Source organism: Borostomias antarcticus (assembly GCF_949987555.1).
Source record: "Borostomias antarcticus genome assembly, chromosome: 19".
NCBI classification, from domain to species: Eukaryota; Metazoa; Chordata; class Actinopteri; order Stomiiformes; family Stomiidae; genus Borostomias; species Borostomias antarcticus.
This window is the reverse complement of record NC_140252.1, coordinates 21,403,643-21,424,491: the sequence shown is the minus strand read 5'-3', so window position 1 is coordinate 21,424,491 and position 20,849 is coordinate 21,403,643. Positions and strand designations below refer to the sequence as shown.

Sequence of the window (20,849 nt, the reverse complement as noted above, 5' to 3'; positions counted from 1 at the left end):
CCATTAGCCACGGTGCAGGGAACAGGGATGTTCACTTCCCTGGGTTTGCTGCTGCATTAGAGCCTTTTAAGAAGGTGGATGGTCTTGACTCCCAAGAGGAGGGGGGGGGGGGGGGGGGGGGGGGGTGACAGGTAAGAGACGCTCGCTAGCAGGTACTTCCTGTCTCCTCGGGTACTTCCTGCCCACGCAGCCAGCCAGCCGAACTGACTCAGCAGAAACATCTGAGAGACGTTACTGAGAGTCCCTGGAGGTGAGGGAATTAGGATTCTAATCCCCATCTAAATTCACCTCTTTCTTCATCTCACTCTGGTCTCTACATCGACTGGGGTGGGGGTGGGGGGGTCTGCTTGTCAGATGTGGTCGATCTCCCCCGTTGAAATATGTGGCCATTGGCTTCCTCTGCACTGCAGTATTTTAACTGGTGTGGTATTTTCCGGGACTGCCAGCGTCCCAGAGACAGTCTGTGGGCGGGAGTCAGGGATATATGCCACTGCAGTGTGACAGCGAGACTGGGCTGGAGGAGGAACTCAGCCAGCAATAAGAAAAATATAGACTGCAGTTAATTCTGTGAAACCAGTCATCATAAATTGAAATCAACATATGTCGTAATCTACATAACCTCCCGAGACCCTGCCTATGTTTTTGTCCACTGTAGAGGACATTCGGTTTTCATGTATACCCTTTCACTCATTTGAGTTACCTGCTAACAGCACATCTGCTGTATCATCATCACTAGCACACCATTACGGAAGTCAGAACCCTTTTTTGAGATGTCCTCTGATAAAGACATCAATCTGATAAAGACATCAATCTGATAAAGACATCAATCTGAACACACCGGCGCTGCCCAGCGTGTGGAGAGACCAGCATGTGGACGTGTCTCTGTGGAGAGGCCAGCGTGTGGACATGTCTCTGTGGAGAGGCCAGCGTGTGGACGTGTCTCTGTGGAGAGACCAGCGTGTGGACATGTCTCTGTGGAGAGGCCAGCGTGTGGACGTGTCTCTGTGGAGAGGCCAGCGTGTGGACATGTCTCTGGAGAGACCAGCGTGTGGACGTGTCTCTGGAGAGACCAGCGTGTGGACGTGTCTCTGGAGAGACCAGCGTGTGGACGTGTCTCTGTGGAGAGACCAGCGTGTGGACGTGTCTCTCTGGAGAGACCAGCGTGTGGACGTGTCTCTGTGGAGAGGCCAGCGTGTGGACGTGTCTCTGGAGAGACCAGCGTGTGGACGTGTCTCTGTGGAGAGACCAGCGTGTGGACGTGTCTCTGGAGAGACCAGCGTGTGGACGTGTCTCTGTGGAGAGGACACATCTGATTCCTTGTCTCTCTGACCTGCCACTCTGGGTCTGCAGGTCCTTTTAAGAGCCGGTCTGCCGCTGGGCCTGTCTGTAGAGGAGATAAAACTGTCTCCTATCCTTATATAGCCTTCTACCCCGCTGCCAGGCACACACACACACACACACACACGCACACACACACACACGCACACACACACACACACACACACACACACAATCATCCTGAGTCCATGTCTAGGAAAGGTCCCTAAGCAATCCCCCTGGCTCTTGTCCTGCACATACATAATGAGCAATACCACATTGGCTCGCTGTGTATGACTGTAAGTGGTTTTAGAGTTAGCAAAAAGTCCACCACTCCTGTGTAGGCTATACAATAATGACTCATCTAGAATTGACAAAGCATATTCTCCTTACTGTAATAGGTTGCTAGTAGCTGTAGTCAGTAGCTTCAGTGCTATAGTGCTAGTCTTCTTTGCACGTTGGCTTTAGCACTAGATTATTCTCTTAGTTACTTGTTTAGAAGGGAGATGCACTTGTGAGTTCTGGTGAGTAGTAGTACACTGACTTCCTACGTTAAATCGTAGGAAATCGTATTGTAAATCCCTTTGGATAAAACCGTCCCTTAAATGATTGTAACGCAAGACTCTCCACCCACGACTGAGCATTTCTTGACATTTCTTTTCACAAGATGTCATGATTGAACCTTCTCTCTGCTCACAGGGGTTACTCTGGACTGGGCTAGAACACAACGTGCTTCAGGAAGCACATCAGGTTCTGATTAACATCACTGGGAGTCATAGTGTTGTTGTCAAGGACAGACTAGAGATGGTAGGAGAATGTAGTCAGATAGAGGACGATCTAATCAAGAAGTCAGAGACACAACCAGGACATCTGTAAGGAAACATATCCAGAAATAGGCCCTGACAGTATCTGTCTTCATTAAATTGTCACGATAAAAGTTATGGTCAAAGAACTGTCATAAATTCAGCATTCCCTATCTGAAAAAACAAAACCTCTTTGGCAAACTGCTGTCAACCTTTTGGTAAATAATTGAGTCAGTAAACAGTAAAAAGCCATCTATCCATTGGCCGAGTTTCTCCTCTGTCTGGCCGGTCACTCTTTCATTTATAGGCTTGTCAGACACGCCAGAGAGAGCAGCCCTGGGAGGAAGCAGGACCATAGATCAAACATCCCAAAAAGATCCAGTCACGTTTGTTGACTCTTGTATACAGATCCTCGACTCCTGCGGCTCCACTTTAGACCCCATTTAAGGAACGACCAGGTTTATTGTTTATTGAAAGTGGAGATTTTTCGGGAGTATATACCAAAGATGGGTGAGATGGAGGAATTGAACAGAGCAAACTTGGCCCTTTGTCCAGAGTCTAATCTTGTGAAGTATTACTCTGTTGCTGCAGTGAGGCTGAGGAGGCAGAACCCAAGCATTTTACTCCCTTATACAATAACATTTTGAATCGTAAAACCCTGAACTAGGGTCCAGTCAACAACTAGCTGCGCGTCTCAAGCTGCTGGGTTGTTGTGCGGTGAACATTCCGCCTTCCTCCCTTATCAGAGCCGCAGTTGGGGGTGTTGCCGTGTGTGTGTGTGTGGTAGGAGAGGAGTAACGTACAATGCCCACGCTAGGACGATGCCTCCGCTCCAAACCTCAGATATTGGATTAGACATTCCACAGCTACTTCCAAAAACACCACCCGCCTATGCATTGACAGAGGGCCGCTACCGTACACTCCCCCGCCGTGAGGGGGGACAGGGAGTCTGCCAAGTTAACCTCTGGGACACCATTCACGGGACCCTCACGGTCAACTGCAGCTCGTTGATAAGGCCTGCCTTCGGGCTACTGATAGGAGGAGCTCATTCTCCTGCCCCTGGCCCCTCCCCCTTCCCCTCCCCCCACGGCGGCTTGTTTGCGTGGAGATAGAGTAGAGGTGAGCTGGCGTCTGTGGGACAGCGTCGGGTCACGCAGTATTGGGCAGAGCAGTGAAGTGACAGTAGCAGGGAATATGCAGCATGTTCTGTTATTCCTGTGACAGCTGACTGGATATCGATGGTTAGCGCAGCAAAGCAACATGAACTGGGAAGTCAAACACACACACACCACATTGGGACCGGACTGAGCGTTTATTCATATCACTGTTAAAAACATGTATAAAATTGGTCCTGTTTGAGAAACAAGGCACGCAATATCAATGTCTTGGTTTCATCATCATCATTATCATCATCATTATCATCTCAGTGTTAAGTATCAAGCATTCCCTATATAAAAACACATCCAAATTTTACAGAGGTTAAAATTCCGAGCAGCAAGACAACCATGCAAAAGAAGTCGATGCGATGCAATCTGGATGCTTTTTCTAGTAGTAGGTCTCCCTCTCCACCCAGCCTGAAACAGAAGAGGACACGGGATTTAGAGACTAGGATAAGACACCTGGATTTAGAGACTGGGATTAGACACCTGGATCGCAGTCTATGGAGCACACACCATACCCTACCAAGAACACTGGGACTGCCATGGCTACCAGCAGTGTGTGAGGCTAAGCGAATCTGCGGAAAACTATGAAAAAAAAAAAATGTCCGTTGTGTGGGCGAATATCCTAGAGTCTAGAAGATTACACTGTAAACCCTCCCACAGTCGAGTCCACTGGATCTGGTACTTAACCTAAAAATACAGCCGCTACCTAGACGGAGCGAGACAAGCCGTATGAATGATACCCAGTCCTACAATTTGCTTGAGGCCAGGAGAGCAGAGATTCGGCTCCCGGGTGCTTTCCTTTGGAGAGCCAAACTGAAGAGCTTAGGAGTTGGCAGGCGATAAAGACGACTTCTAAAGACAAAAAAAGCAAAATAAATAAGAGGCTTTAGCCCTCACCTCCCGGGCTGCGGCGCAGGATGAGTTTTCGCATCTCATCGTAGATGAAGATGAGGAGGGAGTATGGGAAGGCGCAGAACCACCAGTTGGGTCTGCGGTGGGAAGAAAAACAAAACGTGAGTCAAAAACAACAGATGGGGGAGTTCAGACCAGGAGAGACGGACAAGACAGATCCAACACCTCAAACCCCCACTCTGAGCTTCACGTCCACCTACCAGCTGAGCCCCGAGTTTATTAGAGTTCATTTTAATGAGATTCTACTTGAGGGGTTCTCTGCTCACTTGAGTGGGTACATTCTGCAACAGGTAGCTGGTGAGATTCTACTTGAGGGGGTCTCTACTCACTTGAGTGGGTACATTCTGAGGGCGACATCCATCCCAGGGCAGTAGGACAGGAAGGCTGCCAGAGCGGTCTCCTCAAACAGGCCGAAGATCAGGATCTTGTTCCTGGGGGTGGACAGAAAATGTGAATTTAGCGGCAGTGACTGAATTGTTGAGAAGTACCACCAACGACTTTTGGAAAGTGAGAATTCCATACAAAATGGCGGTTGTACCGTACACACCTCATTCCTTGCTGGAAGACAGAGTTCCTCCTGGTCTTACAGATGATCAGATCTGCCCACTGGACGACCACGATGCTAGCAAAGAAGGCCGTGTGGCAGGTGAACTCCACTATCTTTCTCTGCTCGTATGTCTGTGGAGAACAGGGACGGACACTGTCACTAAACAGCCAGTGACATCCATCATCAGGCCTGCGTCACGTCTCCTGTAAACGTGTCCCCAGGCAACATTCTCACTGGCAACACAGAACCGTCGGTACTGACCCACTGCTGGCCGTAGCTGTCCTCCAGGTCATTGCAGAACTTGTTGTCCCAGTCCACACGGATGCCCAGCAGAGTGGACGGTAGGAACCCGTTCTCAGCCAGGATTACAAAGTAGGTGAAGAACCCGGCCAAGGCCTGGATCATACCTGGGGGAGGGAGATGGATGAGAACCTTCACACCTTCCAAGTGGTCAGTTTCTACTGATTTGTAGCTGGGCTATCCCTTTAGAGTGACATGGCTGAAGTAGAAACCAGTGGTGATTATTTGCTGCTGGGAGGGGTGGGGGAACTCAAGCGCCATGGAGACAGCTCTCCATCACCGTCACCCAGGCCCCCATCACCAGGCAGGCTATTTCTGGCGAATGCCTCACCCCGGCTTATCCCTGGACCGTCCTGAAGCCTTTTCCAGTAAAGAGTTCAGAGTCTGGTTTGAAATGCACCAGAAAGATGTTTAACCAACTTACCTATTTGACCGTAGGCTATGCTGATGAGTCTCTCGTTCACCAGCTTGTCCGTTTTGGGGTTTCTGGGTTGTCTCTTCATGATGTCACTCTCAGCTGCTTCATAGGCCAGTGAGATAGCAGGGACCTAGGAAGCAAGGATCGGACAGATATTGTCAATGAAAATTGAACATTAACTGACTGGTTTATGTCAGCTTTTGATCACCTCTTAAATCGACAAATGCCCACCATGTCAGTTCCCAGGTCGATACATAAAATGGTGACAGTTCCCAAGGGGAGTGGAATGTTGGCGATGATGAAGAGAAGGAAAGGAGTAATTTCTGGAATGTTACTGGTCAGGGTGTAGGCGATGGACTTTTTCAAGTTGTCGAAGATCAGACGACCTGTTGAATAATTGAGAAGAAAGAATGCAAATAGTTAAGAGGACAAAGAAAGGTACGTTACATTTCAAGACTGGCTCGATTTAGAAATCTGCTGAGAGTCACTGCGTTTCTTTCTTTACCTTCTTCGACCCCGGTTACAATGGAGGCAAAGTTGTCGTCCAGGAGGATCATGTCAGCAGCCTGCTTAGACACGTCAGATCCAGCAATACCCATGGCAACACCAATGTCAGCTTTCTTCAGGGCAGGAGAGTCATTCACACCGTCTCCTGTCACAGCCACAATGGCACCCTGTGGATCAAGAAGAGAGGGGGAAAAAAATCAAAGTACTAATCTGAGTTCTCAGTCATTGGTTTTCCAATTATTGCAGACGGTATTTGCTCATATTGTGGAGAGATCTATGAGTCTGTGTTGAGTTTGTTGGTTTATTAGTGTTACCTGACGCTGGCAGCCTTCCACTATGATCAGCTTCTGCTGGGGAGAAGTTCTGGCGAACACAATCTCAGTGTGGTACTTCAGGATGTCGTCCAGCTGCTCGGGGCTGAGGTCCTTGAGATCACCGCCGTGGACCACGCAGGCTTTGGCGTCCCTGGAGGAAACACCGCGCGTCATCAAGACGACAATTCCCTCAAATGGCCCTCCTCTTTTTAACCCATGGCGTCTCACTGGAATATACTTAGATACCATCTCACGGTCACTGTGATGCTCAAGCTGGAAAGAAATTACCTTGAGGAAACAGGAGGCCCCTTAACGAATCTAAGCTTCAGTTCCAGTGTCCTTCATGGTACATTGTCTTTTGAGAGAGAACATGGAGATTACCTTGGGTTGACCTCATTGACTGGAATGTTCAGACGAGCGGCAATGTCCTCAACGGTCTCGTTGCCTTCTGAGATGATGCCCACCCCCTTGGCGATGGCCTTAGCAGTGATTGGATGATCACCAGTAACCATGATAACCTAAGGAAGCAAGGACAAGTCGGTTGGTCCAATCATAAACTCGCTATGGTGCCTGATGAATGGAAAAAAAGGTGTCTTGAGTTCAGGTTGATCGCCGTACCTTGATTCCGGCACTCCGGCACTTGCCCACAGCGTCGGGGACGGCAGCTCGGGGAGGGTCGATCATGGACATGAGGCCCACGAAGCAAAGGTTCTCAGTGGGGAAATTCACCTCCTCAGTGTCAAAGCCAAAGCCCTCAGCAAACTGATCATCAGGAAGATTGAAATGGCAGAAACCTAGACAAGACAAGATGAACAACTGGTGTGAAGGAACTGTCAAGGAGCAGATTCTGATCCAAGGATTTCTCGATTCCTAAAACAGGCGGCTCTCCGGTTGTGGGCCCTTTACCCAGCACTCTCTCTCCCAGGCCACCCAGTTCCAGATAGGCATTCTGGAAGGCATCCTTCATCTCCTCGTCCAATGGCTGCTCCTTGCCCTGCATCAAGATGGTGGAGCATCGATCGAGGATCCTCTCAGGGGCTCCCTTCATCACCAGCAGGTGCTTGGTCTCTCCCTCTGTGCGGTTTTTGTGAATGGAGAGCTGAGCGAGAAAAACACAAAACGAGGTTCATGATCTCCCAGTACATTTAAAAACGAGTTAGTGTGAGGGAGAGCTCCCAGGCTGGCCTGTTGTTGACCTACCTGGTATTTGTTGGTGGAGTTGAACGGGATCTCAGAGATCTTGCTGTTCTTTTCTCTCATTTCCTGCACGGAGCCGCAGCACAGCTCGATGCACTTCAGCAGGGCCGACTCGGAGGCGTCGCCCGCCACGTCTCTCTGGGAGAGGGGCGAAACCAGGGACCACATTAACAACCCAGGACATTAACGACTGGCACCATCCACACCCACACGCTATGTCATGGCTCTGAGGACCAATTTGTCATGTCATGCCCAAGGATATAAAAAATGGCCAATTTACAATAAACCCCCCCTGGTGCATGCTCGTTAAAACTGCGACAAAAGGAAAAAATTAAATCAAGCTAAGGGTGAAATACCGTGCGGCAATTACAGCTCAACAGAGGCAAATCTTTTACAGGTGGTTAGCCAAGCAAGGGGGGGGGGGGGGGGAGTTTATAATCCTGGGGATTGTGTGAACAGAAAAGGCACTACGCGACGAGGGGCTCAGGGGACAACAGCTAAGTGAGAGGAGCCAGAAAACATCCCTTGTGAGTAATCAGCAGACCATTGTTTGTCTTTGTCATCTCATTGATGTTGTATTCCGCTTTGCAGCACTGTGTTTGTAGACAAGTAATGAATGGCTGATGAAATAACTAGTGAGTTGACACATTGATGTTCAACTATCTAGCCCTCACCTTGAGGATTGCCACACTGGACTGCTCTGCCAGGAAGACAGCTCGGTTGCAGAGGCCAGCGACTCTTGCCAGCGCAGCCCAGGTGGCAGAGCTCCTGTCGAAGGAAGTACCGCTCTGGTTCTCAGTGGTGTCGGCTTCGTGGATCTGGTTGTCGAACCACATGTGGGCCACGGTCATCCTGTTCTGGGTCAGGGTGCCGGTCTTGTCGGAGCAGATGGTGGAGGTGGAGCCGAGGGTCTCCACCGCTTCGAGGTTCTTCACCAGGCAGTTCTTCTTGGCCATACGCTTGGCAGTCAGAGTCAGACACACCTACCGTAGAAAGCCGTACAGTTAATACGGTCGTGAGATGCAAAAGGACTTGTTTTGATGTAACATTTCCTAAAGAGAAAAGGCCATACACATCATGTCAGTACTCACAGTGACGGTAGCCAAAAGTCCTTCTGGCACGTTGGCGACAATGATTCCGATGAGGAAGATGACAGCCTCCAGCCAGGAGTATCCGAGAGCGAGGGAGAGGATGAAGAAGGACACGCCCAGGAAGACAGCGACACCGGTGATGATGTGGATGAAGTGCTCGATCTCGATGGAGATGGGTGTGCGTCCGACCTCCAGACCCGAGGCGAGGGTGGCGATGCGACCCATGACGGTGCGGTCGCCGGTGTTGATGACGACTCCGCGGGCGGTTCCTGTTAAAGAGAGGCCAGAAACAATCAAGGCCCTGTCCACAGAACCATGGCAGAACAGAACCACTGGAGGGATGGGGCTTAAACGAGTGTACCTTCAACACAGTTGGTGGAGAAGAAAGCGATGTTCCTGGTCTCCAGGGGGTTGTCGTTGGAGAAGTCAGGAGTACGAGTTTGGGGCTCAGATTCTCCAGTGAGAGAGGAGTTGTCAACCTGAGGGGGAAGAGTTGAGGATGTTACATTAACAATTGAAACTAACAGCATTAAATTAACAACAATGAATGAGACTGATGTATGTGGGTGGCATGTGAGCCATCTGGGTGGGGAGGATTCTGAAGGAGCCACCTTGCAGCCGTGGGCAGAGATGATACGCAGATCAGCAGGGATCCTGTCTCCTCCTTTCACCTCCACCAGATCTCCAACCACCACCTGCTCAGCGTTGATGTTCATCTTCTCACCATCACGGACCACTAAAGCTTGCTACAACAGAGGGGGCATCCAGAATTAGTATGTCAGAATTCTTAACAAATGTGTAATTATTATTATTATTATTATAGAAGAACGCAATTCCAAATGTGAAGCAGTACCTGTGGGACCAGGTTCTTGAAGGAGTCCATGATCTTTGAGCTCTTAGCCTCTTGGTAGTAGGAGAAACAGCCAGTGATGATGACGACAGCAGACAGCACAACACCCAGGTACAACTGTGAGGAAAACATCAGATTAAAATATCAGATTAGTACAAAGAGAAATAAAACTCCCCAACTTTATATGCTTCTCATTCTTTGTCCAAGTACATGGTTGGGTCTCAAAAGTCTTTCCTTGATTACTTATGCCCACTCTCTTTGCCTTCTTCTCAAAATATCTAGGGGGAAGATGGAGCAGATCTGTTGTGTAGGACTAGATGTTAGTATTACACAACACCTCAGCTCCTCCCCTATGAGATTTGAGGAAGAGGCAAGGAGAGGCGACTGAAGGAATCATTCTCCAGGACTTCCCAGTATTTCACCAGACTTGCATTGTCATTGGCTGGTTCATCCTCCATGGCCGCCTGGATGCCGTAGGCCAGGAAACAGAGGAGGGCGCCGGTCCACAGCAGCATGGAGAACCCTCCAAACATCTGCTTGCAGAACTTGACCCACTCAGGGGTGGTGGGGGGAGGAGTCAGGGCATTGGGGCCGTCACGGGCGAGGTACTCCGCGGCCTTGGCGACAGTCAACCCCTGGGGAGAGAGATGAGAAGAGTTCCGTTACGTCTCGGAGGGAACACCGTGGGTCAGTCGTCTCTTTCTGACGGTTCTACGCATTCTATTCATCCAGCCACTGTCTAGACAGGGGAGAAGGTACGTTGTCCCGGTGACGTCCCGGTGCCGTTCCAGGTACGGCGACAAGAGGCCGGTACTCTGGAGAGGGTCTAGGTGCGGGCGGTTGCCTGGCAACTCAGCACAAACTGTGAAAACAGGGCCATGGTCTTCCTCCGCCAGGAGAAGCTGCAGAGATCTGGGCCAAGAGGCTGGGAGAGCTGGGCCCAGAGGCTGGGAGAGAGGCTGGGAGAGGCTGGCCCCCGTCTGGTGAATTATTCAACAGCCCCGCTGACGACTGCTAAGCCCCGGCTCCCAAGTTTGGAGGCGTTAATCTACCATTCTCCTTGATCTCCCAAAATTATCAAGCTCCTGTTTACTAGAGCGTCAGTAGGAGTGGTGTGTGTGTGTGTGTGTGTGTGTGTGGGGGCAGGCGGTGTACAGAGTAACATTTTCTTTAGACAGGATTTTTACAAAAATTAAATGTTGTACATAGCAGAGATCCCGGTCAGAGGCAGAGACTGAACAGACATGTCAATCACTTTCAATTCATTCCTGACGCTCTGAATCTGAGGGGTAAAGGGTGAACTGGGCTGCCCTCCATGCCGGGGGGGGTAAGTAGCGGGTTTATCACCAGAGGGGCGGCATGAATGGGTCCATTAGTGAAAGGCTCACCGACATGAATGTAACGACGCCGGTGCGGCAGAGCTAAGTGGAGGAGAGAGATGAGGTAATAATAATAATCCTGGAGAGCAGCGAGAGGGAGGGAGGGAGGGAGGGAGGGCGGAGGGAGGGTGGGACTCACCCGGCTCAGGTCCGTGCCGTACTTGCGGTTGAGCTCATCCAGGGTGAGTTTGTGATCATCCTGTGGGACACAGAGCAGTGACATGTTAACGACATCCGCACTACGCTGTGAATTCAGGCTTTGGCAGAGCTGAGCTATGGGGACCTGGTGTTCACCATGGCTACACCGTACGTCATGGTAACAGGAAGATCATTCAGTAGCACTCATTCATTTCCCGTTGAGTTAGTCTGAGTTAGTTTGACTGAGTCTGAATTAGTCTGAGTGAGTCTGAGTTAGTTTGAGTGAGTCTGAGTTAGTTTGAGTCTGAATTAGTCTGAGTGAGTCTGAGTTAGTTTGAGTGAGTCCGAGTTAGTTTGAGTGAGTCTGAGTTAGTTTGCTACACATTCTTACTTAACGTCAAGACATCAACACAGTAGTGTACCTTCGAATACCAATAATCGCATTAAGACAAATCGTTGCAAAAAGACAAAAAGTCACAATACCAGGGGAGAGAGAGGGAAGGGGGAGAGAGAGAGAGACAAACAGAGAGAGAGAGAGATGGAGAGAGAGAGAGGGAGAGAGAGAGAGAGAGAGACACAGACAGACAGAGAGAGAGATGGAACGAGACAGACAGACAGGGAGAGAGAGATGGAGAGAGAGACAGAGAGAGAGAGAGGCAGACTAACTCACCAGGTCCACCTCCTTCTTCAGCTCATCCATGTCCTTCTCCTTCTTCTTGGCCTTGGCCTTCTTCTTGTTCCCCTGCTCCGAGGTGGCCGCCAGCTCATACTGCTCCCTTCCCTCCTGAGACCAGACAGGAGAACGCTTTAATAACAATCTCAATCACAATAATAATACATAGGGTTTATTAAGCGCATTTCTCCAACCCAGATTGCTGTACGAAAAAAGAAAGAAAAAAAGAAAGATCATAGAATATGTTTATAAAACAGTAAAAAGGTCAGTAAAAAAAAGTGGAGATGGAAAAAAACAAAAATGTTTAGCCACAACGTTTCCACTGAGACCTGCTGCTTGGGTGCTTCAGGTCGGCAGTTGGTCTTTATTTGAACATGCTGACCTCTTCGCTTGGCACACGTCATACAGACGTCAAGAAGAACCGCGGAACCAAAGCCCCGGGACCGCTATCACGAAACAGGCCGAATCAGCTCTTATCTCTGACCTGGAGAACATCATGTGACGGGTCAGATATCTCCGCTGGCGGCCGGAAGAATGGCAGCCATCTGAAGTTCAGGAGACAGAACTGAACTGGACTGAACTGCACGTCCACACCCAGAGATGGTCTCTAACCAGCCCCAGAGATGGTCTCTAACCACACCCAGAGATGGTCTCTAACCAGACCCAGAGATGGTCTCTAACCAGACCCAGAGATGGTCTCTAACCAGACCCAGAGATGGTCTCTAACCACACCCAGAGATGGTCTCTAACCACACCCAGAGATGGTCTCTAACCAGACCCAGAGATGGTCTCTAGCCAGACCCAGAGATGGTCTCTAACCAGACCCAGAGATGGTCTCTAACCAGACCCAGAGATGGTCTCTAACCAGACCCAGAGATGGTCTCTAACCACACCCAGAGATGGTCTCTAACCACACCCAGAGATGGTCTCTAACCAGACCCAGAGATGGTCTCTAACCAGACCCAGAGATGGTCTCTAGCCAGACCCAGAGATGGTCTCTAACCACACCCAGAGATGGTCTCTAACCAGACCCAGAGATGGTCTCTAACCACACCCAGAGATGGTCTCTAACCACACCCAGAGATGGTCTCTAACCAGACCCAGAGATGGTCTCTAACCAGACCCAGAGATGGTCTCTAACCACACCCAGAGATGGTCTCTAACCAGACCCAGAGATGGGGGTACATGGAGGGACAGGGCACTAGGGGCTGTAGCCCAGTGGTCAGAGCATTTAACCAGTGACCAAAAGGTGCCAGTCAGGCCACTTGACAATCATTGCCTTCCGTTGCGTTGTGCCCTTGAGCAAGGGGCTTAACCCCAAACCCCAACACTAGCTCAAAACGTCACTTTGGATAACAGCGTCTGGTAAATGACCAAATTGTAATTGGGACAGGGAGATGGACCCCTTGTCCCTCGGACTCTGACAATTTCAGAGGATTTGGTCCAGAACTAAATAACAAATACGGAGTGTTCCAACTCTGAGCCGTCAAGTCCCTCTGTGGGTAACTGGTGTCACTTTGTCCATTAGAGACAAAGTCCAAAACAACTAGGTCAGAAACGGACAGGCCTGTGGACGGCACTGTGTCTCCAGCCTGTCCTTCTGAACATGAATATGATCACCCCAGAACCGATGGTGAGTGTTCCTGGGACGCCGTGTCTCTCTGTGGATAGCTGGAACCTCATTACCAAAACAGCTACCGCAGAACCGCCTGTTAAAGGAACCCTGCATCTCTCCAGCTTCTCCCTGCATGTTCCCAACCCCTCCCTTCATCTCTCCAGCTTCTCCCTGCATGTTCCCAACCCCTCCCTGCATCTCTCCAGCTTCTCCCTGCATGTTCCCAACCCCTCCCTTCTGGAGGGACTCAGAAACTACCAGCTGAGATTGCACTGGCTAGACTGCTGGAAGCGACAGGGCGTGTGTGTGTGTGTGTATGTGTGTGTGTGACTACACCAGAGAGCTGGTGTGGTTACAGGACAATGCAAGTTGCCAGATAAATGTCGATGAGCGGTTGGTTGTAGTTCTATTATTCATTCAGACATGGCGTGTCTCAGGGCGTTAAGGCGGGCGGAGATTTGCACTCGCCATTCAGTCGGCGCGCGGGATTGGCTGCAGGCGGCTCCCCTACCAGACCATCAGCAGCCGGCCGCCGACGTTGCTCAGTGACCACAGGGCGTAACCCTCCTCCCCCTCTGGGCTCCCTGCATCTCATCAGTGCGCCCAGCGAGTGCAGAATATGCATGAATAAACAAGCCAACACGCTGCTCCTCCACTTCCCTTACAGCCGAGAGGAGGAGGGGAAACGAACTTGGCTGGTCTGGAACAACAGGTCCCCTCTGTCACGCTCCAGGGCCCCGAGGAGCCGGCTGAGCTCCTATCAGCCAGGCCTGCACTCACACAGAGACACAGGCCCCTGGCTGCAGATAACAGATACAACAGGGGCGGATGGGTGAAAGTAAGAACGCTTTCACTGTGCCCATCTCTTAAAGATCAGCAGCCCTACTTAGGAAGTAAGGAAGTAAGGATGGACACACTCAGTTGTTTTTTGTGTGACTGAAGAGGAAGCGGTGGCCTGGAAAACAGGATGGAAGAGCGAGCGTCTGGAACCGTGTGGAATCTAGAGCAGAGCCTCGACGCGCACTTCACCCCCCCTCACTGCAGGGTCTGAGGGGACAATGGGCCTTTGAACCGCTCTGTCAGGGGAGAGACATGTCAGGGGAGAGACATGTCAGGGGAGAGACATGTCAGGGGAGAGACATGTCAGGGGAGATCATCGGTGCGCCTGTTGTTGACTTGGATCCAATACAGACACGTAATTCAGACCCTCGTAGCAAAACCATTGAAGATCCAGAGTTCACTGCGTTCTTCTGTGGGATTACTGGAGCTGTTTGGTCTGAGCCAGTAGCACCACTCTGTCATCAGCCAGGCCTGAGGCCTTTCACCCCCACTCAGACCTGCAGGACTGCTACGGACTGAGCTGATACAGCAGCGCTAGAATGCACACGGATAGAGGTGGACTGCAGGTTCAGAGAGAGAGAGAGAGAGAGAGAGAGAGAGAGAGAGAGAGAGAGAGAGGGAGAGGGAGGGAGAGAGAGGGAGAGAGAGGGAGTGTGAGAGAGAGAGAGAGAGAGGGAGTGTGTGAGAGAGAGAGAGAGAGAGAGAGAGTGAGAGAGGGAAAAATGTGAGCAGCATTCACGTTTCATGTGAGCCACATGGGGGGGAGGAGGAGGGGTGAGGAGGAGGAGGAGGGGTGGAGAGGTTGAAGGTAAGGTTTCCTTTCAACAAAAAAAAAAAGGGCGGAGAGAACTCGTTCGAAAGAACAACAACTTAGTTGAGAAAAACAAGAGCTTCAGTCAGAGAACGGGGGGCCTCTCTCTCTCTCCCCATCTCTCTCTCTCTCCGTCTCTCTCTCTCTCTGCTCAAAAAACAACACCACCTCCAGCCCAACAAAAGTGTAGAAGAGACGGTTGAGCGGGCGCATATTTTAGAGGCAGGGTCTGAATTCTTCTGAAAGCCTTTCCTGGTTCTGCTGCTGAACGTGCGCCAAATACAAAAGCTGCCCCCCTCCCACCCCCCCCGCCTCCACGTGGGACTTTGCCCCGTTGCCACCGGCGACATAGCCACACCTCCCAGATGTCTGAATGGGCAGAGGCCCCTCCCCCCTCCCCACTGCCTTAAACAAAACGTTCATTATGTCACATGAAAATGTGGTTTTTAAAACTCCGCGCACGTCTTCTGGGAGTCTCGGCGTTGGCGGGCAGAGCGCACCCCAGACGGGGGCGGGGTAGAGCGCACCCCAGACGGGGGCGGGGCAGAGCGCACCCCAGACGGGGGCGGGGCAGAGCGCACCCCAGACCAGGACGCCGCCTCACACAAAATACCGCATTACTGTGATCTAGGTGGGTTAAGCTGGCCGGCGTGGGGGTGAGGGGAGGGTGAGGGGAGGAGTGAGGTGAGGGTGAGGGGAGGAGTGAGGTGAGGGTGAGGGGAGGGGTGAGGGGAGGGGTGAGCAGAGGAGTGAGCGGAGGGGAGGGGTGAGCGGAGGGGAGGGGTGAGGGGAGGGGTGAGGGGAGGGGTGAGCGGAGGGGAGGGGTGAGGGGTGAGGGGAGGGGTGAGCGGAGGGGAGGGGTGAGCGGAGGGGAGGGGTGAGCGGAGGGGAGGGGTGAGGGGAGGGGAGGGGTGAGCGGAGGGGAGGGGTGAGGGGAGGGGAGGGGTGAGCGGAGGGGAGGGGTGAGCGGAGGGGTGAGGGGAGGGCATACGACCAGGAGATTAGTCGCTGGAACGCAAGATGTTGAAGGTGTATAGATCATCGCTCAGCCTAGCTGGCTTTGAAAGACACACACACACAAACATACACACACAAACACAAACACAAACACACACAAACACAAACACCACTGCTCTAGGCAGCCAAGGCACACAGGGTAGGATTGAGGAAGAGAAAATGAAAATGAAAGAGAGAGAGAGAGAGAAAGGTGGGATGTGTTTTCTGTCACAGAGATGGGGTGGCTTGTGACAAAAGGGTTGCCTAATACATAGTGACTGTGTAGCGGAAAGAATGTTAAATCCTCAGGAGAGAGAGAGGGGGCAGAGAGAGGGGAGGCGGGGGGGGGGCAGAGAGAGAGAGAGAGAGAGAGAGAGAGAGGAGGCAGGGAGGGGGGGGGAGTGAGTGAGTGAGTGAGTGAGTGAGTGAGTGAGTGAGTGTGTGTGTGTAACGGGGGGGTTCTTGCTTCCTCACCCCCTGGTGAGTAGAACAGGCAGCTGGGCTCACAACCTGATAGCAGGTTGGGAACAACGGCTATTAAAAAAAACAAACAAGCAAATTCCCCGATAGCAGCTGTGGCTCCAGACGGGATACTGGAAAAAAAAACCCAGCTGAACGTCCCTGGCTCGCCCCCCTCTCTCTACAGGGACCATCTCCCACAACCGCCTTTGAACTAGGGGGACATCGACGCCCTCAACAATGGCCCCTTTCACTGCTATGTGGGAGAAAAGCAACAGTGCTCCAATATTGGATCAGGAAGAAGCCTTGTTTTTGTTGTGCATTTCAAACGATTAGGATAAACTGACATTGAAGTGAAAGATAATGGGATGTAATAAACTCTTTCTTTTCAGGTAGTGGTCTGAGTGAACGAGCAGAGACCATCTTGCTTCCCTGCACCATTCAGAGAGTTCCAGTTTCACAGAGCCCCCCCCCCCCCACCGAGCTGGGGAGAATGGCAGCAATGCGGCAACTGGTGCCTCATCCCCCTCTCTCTCATCCTTCTCCCTCTCTCATCCCATCCCTCCCCCCCTCTCTCTCTCATCCCTCATTCTTCTCTTTCATCCCCCTCTCCCTGACATTCATTCCTCTACTGCCATTTTCATTATTCCTCCTCCTCCTCAATTGCCTCCCTCTCAATCTATCTCAATCCTCTACACCTGAGCAATCCCCCTCTCTCCCATCTCTCTCTCCCATGCCCCCCCTCTCTCTCTCTCTCTCTCCCATGCCCCCCCTCTCTCTCTCTCTCCCATCCTCCCCTCTCTCTCCCATCCTCCCCTCTCTCTCTCTCTCTCTCTCTCTCTCATCCCTCTCTCCATGGAGTCCGTGCCTCAGTCTGTCTGTCCCAGTGTTCATGTTGTCCAGGCTTCGCTGCCATAGCGAGGGGACTGGGGAGGACGGAGGGAGGGAGGGAGGGAGGGAGGGAGAGAGAGAGGGAGGGAGAGAGGGAGGGAGAGAGGGAGGGAGAGAGAGAGGGAGAGAGAGAGGGGAGAGAGAGAGAGAGAGAGAGAGGGAGAGAGGGAGGGAAAAGAGGGAGGGAGGGAGAGAGAGAGGGGGAGAGAGAAATGGGCGAGAAGCACATCTATACTGTTTACATGCGTTTCCTACTAGATCTCTGGGTCTCTCTCTCTCTCTCTCTCTCCCACCCTCTGAATGCATAATTCATCTCTCAGCAGAGCAGCTCAGCGGGGAGCTGCTACAGGATTTTGCATCAATGAAAAGACAATAGTAGTGAAAATACAAACCATTTGTAATGCTTTATAGACAAATTAACATTTTAGAAACATATTAGATGGTCAAACATCATATTCCAATTTCTTCAAGTGAGAATAGGAAAATTGCACTTTGAATTGAAGATCTTAAAACTTATTTATGATGCCTATCGTCTGGTATGTTCACAATTTCACCAAGACAATAATATTGATTGAATTGATCTAAAATCAAAATGAGCCCGTCTACGGTGTGATTGACTCCACTTTACTGTGAGTCTCGTATGAACACATCTCCCGGCTGAGCTGCAGAATCAGGCAGAATGTCACAGTCAGACAGGTAAACTAAACACCATCAATCAGACAGGTAAACTAAACACCATCACACGTCATAAACACGCATTCAGAGCCTCATTCTCTGCGCGGATACGAAACAAGAGACGACGAGATGGATTCATCAACATGGCAACACCAACCGATTGTTTTCAAAATATGACTGAATATGGACCAAGAATTTCGACCTAAATGCTTATGTTTGGGAAACAAACCGGTAGAAACCCGTAAACTATTCTAGAGGCTTTACAGATGCGGGTGTAACAAAGTCACAAGACCTCGGGGTCCCTCAGACTCACTTTGAACTGAATTGCAACATTTGTATCGATCAGTCCAACTTTTCCAGCTTCTCCAGACTCTCTGATTCACTCTGCTGTCTCCCCCACACAGGGAATCACCAGGTTACATCTACATGTTCACTAAACCCGAGTAGAAACAGGAAAGTGAGCTCGACCCTGAAGAGACTGAATGAAGGAAACTTGTGTTCTGAACCAAAACTGCGGAAGTCGTCAGACCTTCAGATCGCAGTCATTTTGAAACGCGACCACCGCTCCGCACATGTGACAACCTGAGTTCAGACTGCTCCTCACAGACACTAGTGTGAATATAATCACAATCCTGGGGTTTAAAAGCACAGAAGAGCCATAATAACACTCCCCATTCAAAGAATAAGATGTCTAGGACTAGAAAGTGAAACACTTACTCCTCGTCCCATGTTTGCTGCCTTCTTGATGATAAAAAAAAAAAAATCGAAATCAAATCCCTGTTTATCTAAAACGCGTTTCTTTGCTCTTAATATTGATCTATGATCTACCCCCTGGATGGTCCCTCGTCCAAACGTGTCACTCCTCCCGGACCCGCGCCCAAGTCCCCGGATCAGGGCACAGACACTTTTATACACGCAGCTTCTCAGGATAGTGACGTCGGCACTTTTTGCCATGGTAACCTTGAGGGGGCGGAGTCATTCTTGTAGCAGATTGCAGTGTGGCCCTACAGCACGCTCCTGGGTCTGAATCAACATGCTGCTTCACGGCCCTTTCATTCTTATATAGTCTAACTTCACATATTCTTAAACATCCTCTCTTTTGAATTTAAGCTTTTTTGAAATAAATGATTTGAGTCCGTCAATGGCAATCCCGGGATTTTTTGAATAGTCAATCCTTTTCTAGGCTACAGGCCATAGAGGCATAGCATGCTTGATTTAGCGTTTCCTGCAGTATCGTGCTGTGTCACTTTTCAACACACACAAACACACACACACACACACACACACACACACACACACACACACACACACACACGGAACCACAAGCACATATCCTACAGCAGCACCACCAGTCTAACTGATATTGAGAATTAAAGGGGAAAAAAGGAAAAGAACTGATCTGAAATTAAATGTATCTGAAAGGAAATCTGCCCTAAAGTGGGCGTGGCTACGTGCCTGAACTGGGCGTGGCTACATGCCTGTTCACTTATCTACTTCCTATTAGCCTAGAACTCCTTGACCAGGTCAACGGCTGACCTTTAAAGAGTAATGAGACAAGATGAAGGGCTGTTACGTCTAAAGAATGATTAACGCCGGTCCGAACCCTAACTATTACCCCTCTCAAGGTCCCCGGTCATGTTGTTACCCTCCCTGTTGCCCCTGCTGTCTCAAGGCCGCAGAGCGCAGAGCGTATTCAGGGCAGAGCAGCAGGACAGGCCGGCGTATCTCACCACTCAATCACACGCTCTCCATTCACTATTCAGCCTTTGTTTGCCAGGAATGTTTCCAGTCACGGCTCTCGTCTGAATGTGTTGGTTTCTGTTTAAGAAATGCCGCTCAGACACTGGAGGCTGTACATTAGAATATACAGTAATGCAATAACAAAGATAATATATGGGTGAATGGAATAGAGTAGAATAGAGCAGGATATAATATTCAGCCCACGTCAGCTTATATGAGCTAAGTGGCTTTGCTACTGTAATAGCAGGAGAAAGACATTTCTAAAACCGTTAGATGCGTTTAATTAGGTTCCCACGACCTATTTCTTCCATTCTCATCAGACTGAGGGATAGTGACTCTGCTCCCATCTGAGATGAACATACTGCATGTTTTAAAGGGTCAGTTACATCACTCTGCTCTGGTATGATACCCGCTGAACAGATGGACGGACAACCGCGTATCAGGCACACTGTGTGTGTGTGTGTGTGTGTGTGTCTGCGTGTGTGTGCGTGCATGCGTTTGTGTCTGTGTGTGAGTGTGCACATGTGTGTGTGTGTGTGCGCGCGTGTGTGGGTGTGTTCAAAGGAACTAAAAATATCTCCAATTCTATTTACACGCTGTGAGCTAGAGAGCCTCTGGGTTGCCATGGAAACTATCAGGTCCCAGCCCCCGGGGAAGGGGAGCAGCGCGAGACGCGTCTCTCTCCGCCTGCACAGCGCCCCCTAGTGTGGGAGGCAGCCGGTGACCTCCACAAACTATGTTGTGTTTTTCTACCGAAAGAAAACAGCATTAACGTGCCGCCTCCGCCCCCCACACACACACAAACACACATACACACACATACACACACACACACAAACACACTTACACACACATACACACACATACACACAAACACACATCAAACGTGGGAGGGGCACCTGCATTGGTAAACACATAAACACATGGCTGACTATTATACAAATGAGTCTGGATTTGCATAGTCATTTACATATTGTGGGTGCAAACACACCGTTGCATAATAACTAAGAGACTGGCCTCCACAACAGACAGATATCCACGTTTGTAAGTAGTTTATACAGCTGAAGGATGATAAGTATGATGCAGTATTGTGGTAATTTCAGGGCTGTTGTAATGTTTGCATCACCTGGCCAGTGCTCTTTAATATAGAATCAAGATGAAACATCACAACTTTAACAATAACATGATGCAACAATCTAGTGAAACCTATCAT

The 20,849-nt window shown here is 50.3% G+C and overlaps 1 protein-coding gene across 1 annotated transcript; it reads right to left on the bottom strand.

Annotated features, from left to right (window-relative positions):
* Nucleotides 1-3,420: 3,420 nt before the first annotated feature.
* LOC311321641 (sodium/potassium-transporting ATPase subunit alpha-1-like) lies at nucleotides 3,421-18,763 on the bottom strand. The gene is made up of 22 exons (XM_084453644.1): nucleotides 18,614-18,763; nucleotides 11,607-11,720; nucleotides 10,938-10,997; nucleotides 9,851-10,054; nucleotides 9,423-9,536; nucleotides 9,181-9,315; nucleotides 8,931-9,048; nucleotides 8,570-8,838; nucleotides 8,153-8,461; nucleotides 7,482-7,616; nucleotides 7,188-7,380; nucleotides 6,900-7,075; nucleotides 6,663-6,799; nucleotides 6,282-6,432; nucleotides 5,966-6,134; nucleotides 5,692-5,846; nucleotides 5,467-5,590; nucleotides 5,004-5,149; nucleotides 4,743-4,873; nucleotides 4,525-4,626; nucleotides 4,181-4,272; nucleotides 3,421-3,694 (listed from the first exon to the last, which is right to left on the bottom strand). Exons 1-22 carry the CDS (start codon nucleotides 18,623-18,625, stop codon nucleotides 3,666-3,668), a joined length of 3,075 nt encoding a protein of 1,024 aa, XP_084309770.1. The 5' UTR covers nucleotides 18,626-18,763; the 3' UTR covers nucleotides 3,421-3,665.
* Between the last annotated feature and the right edge of the window lie 2,086 nt (nucleotides 18,764-20,849).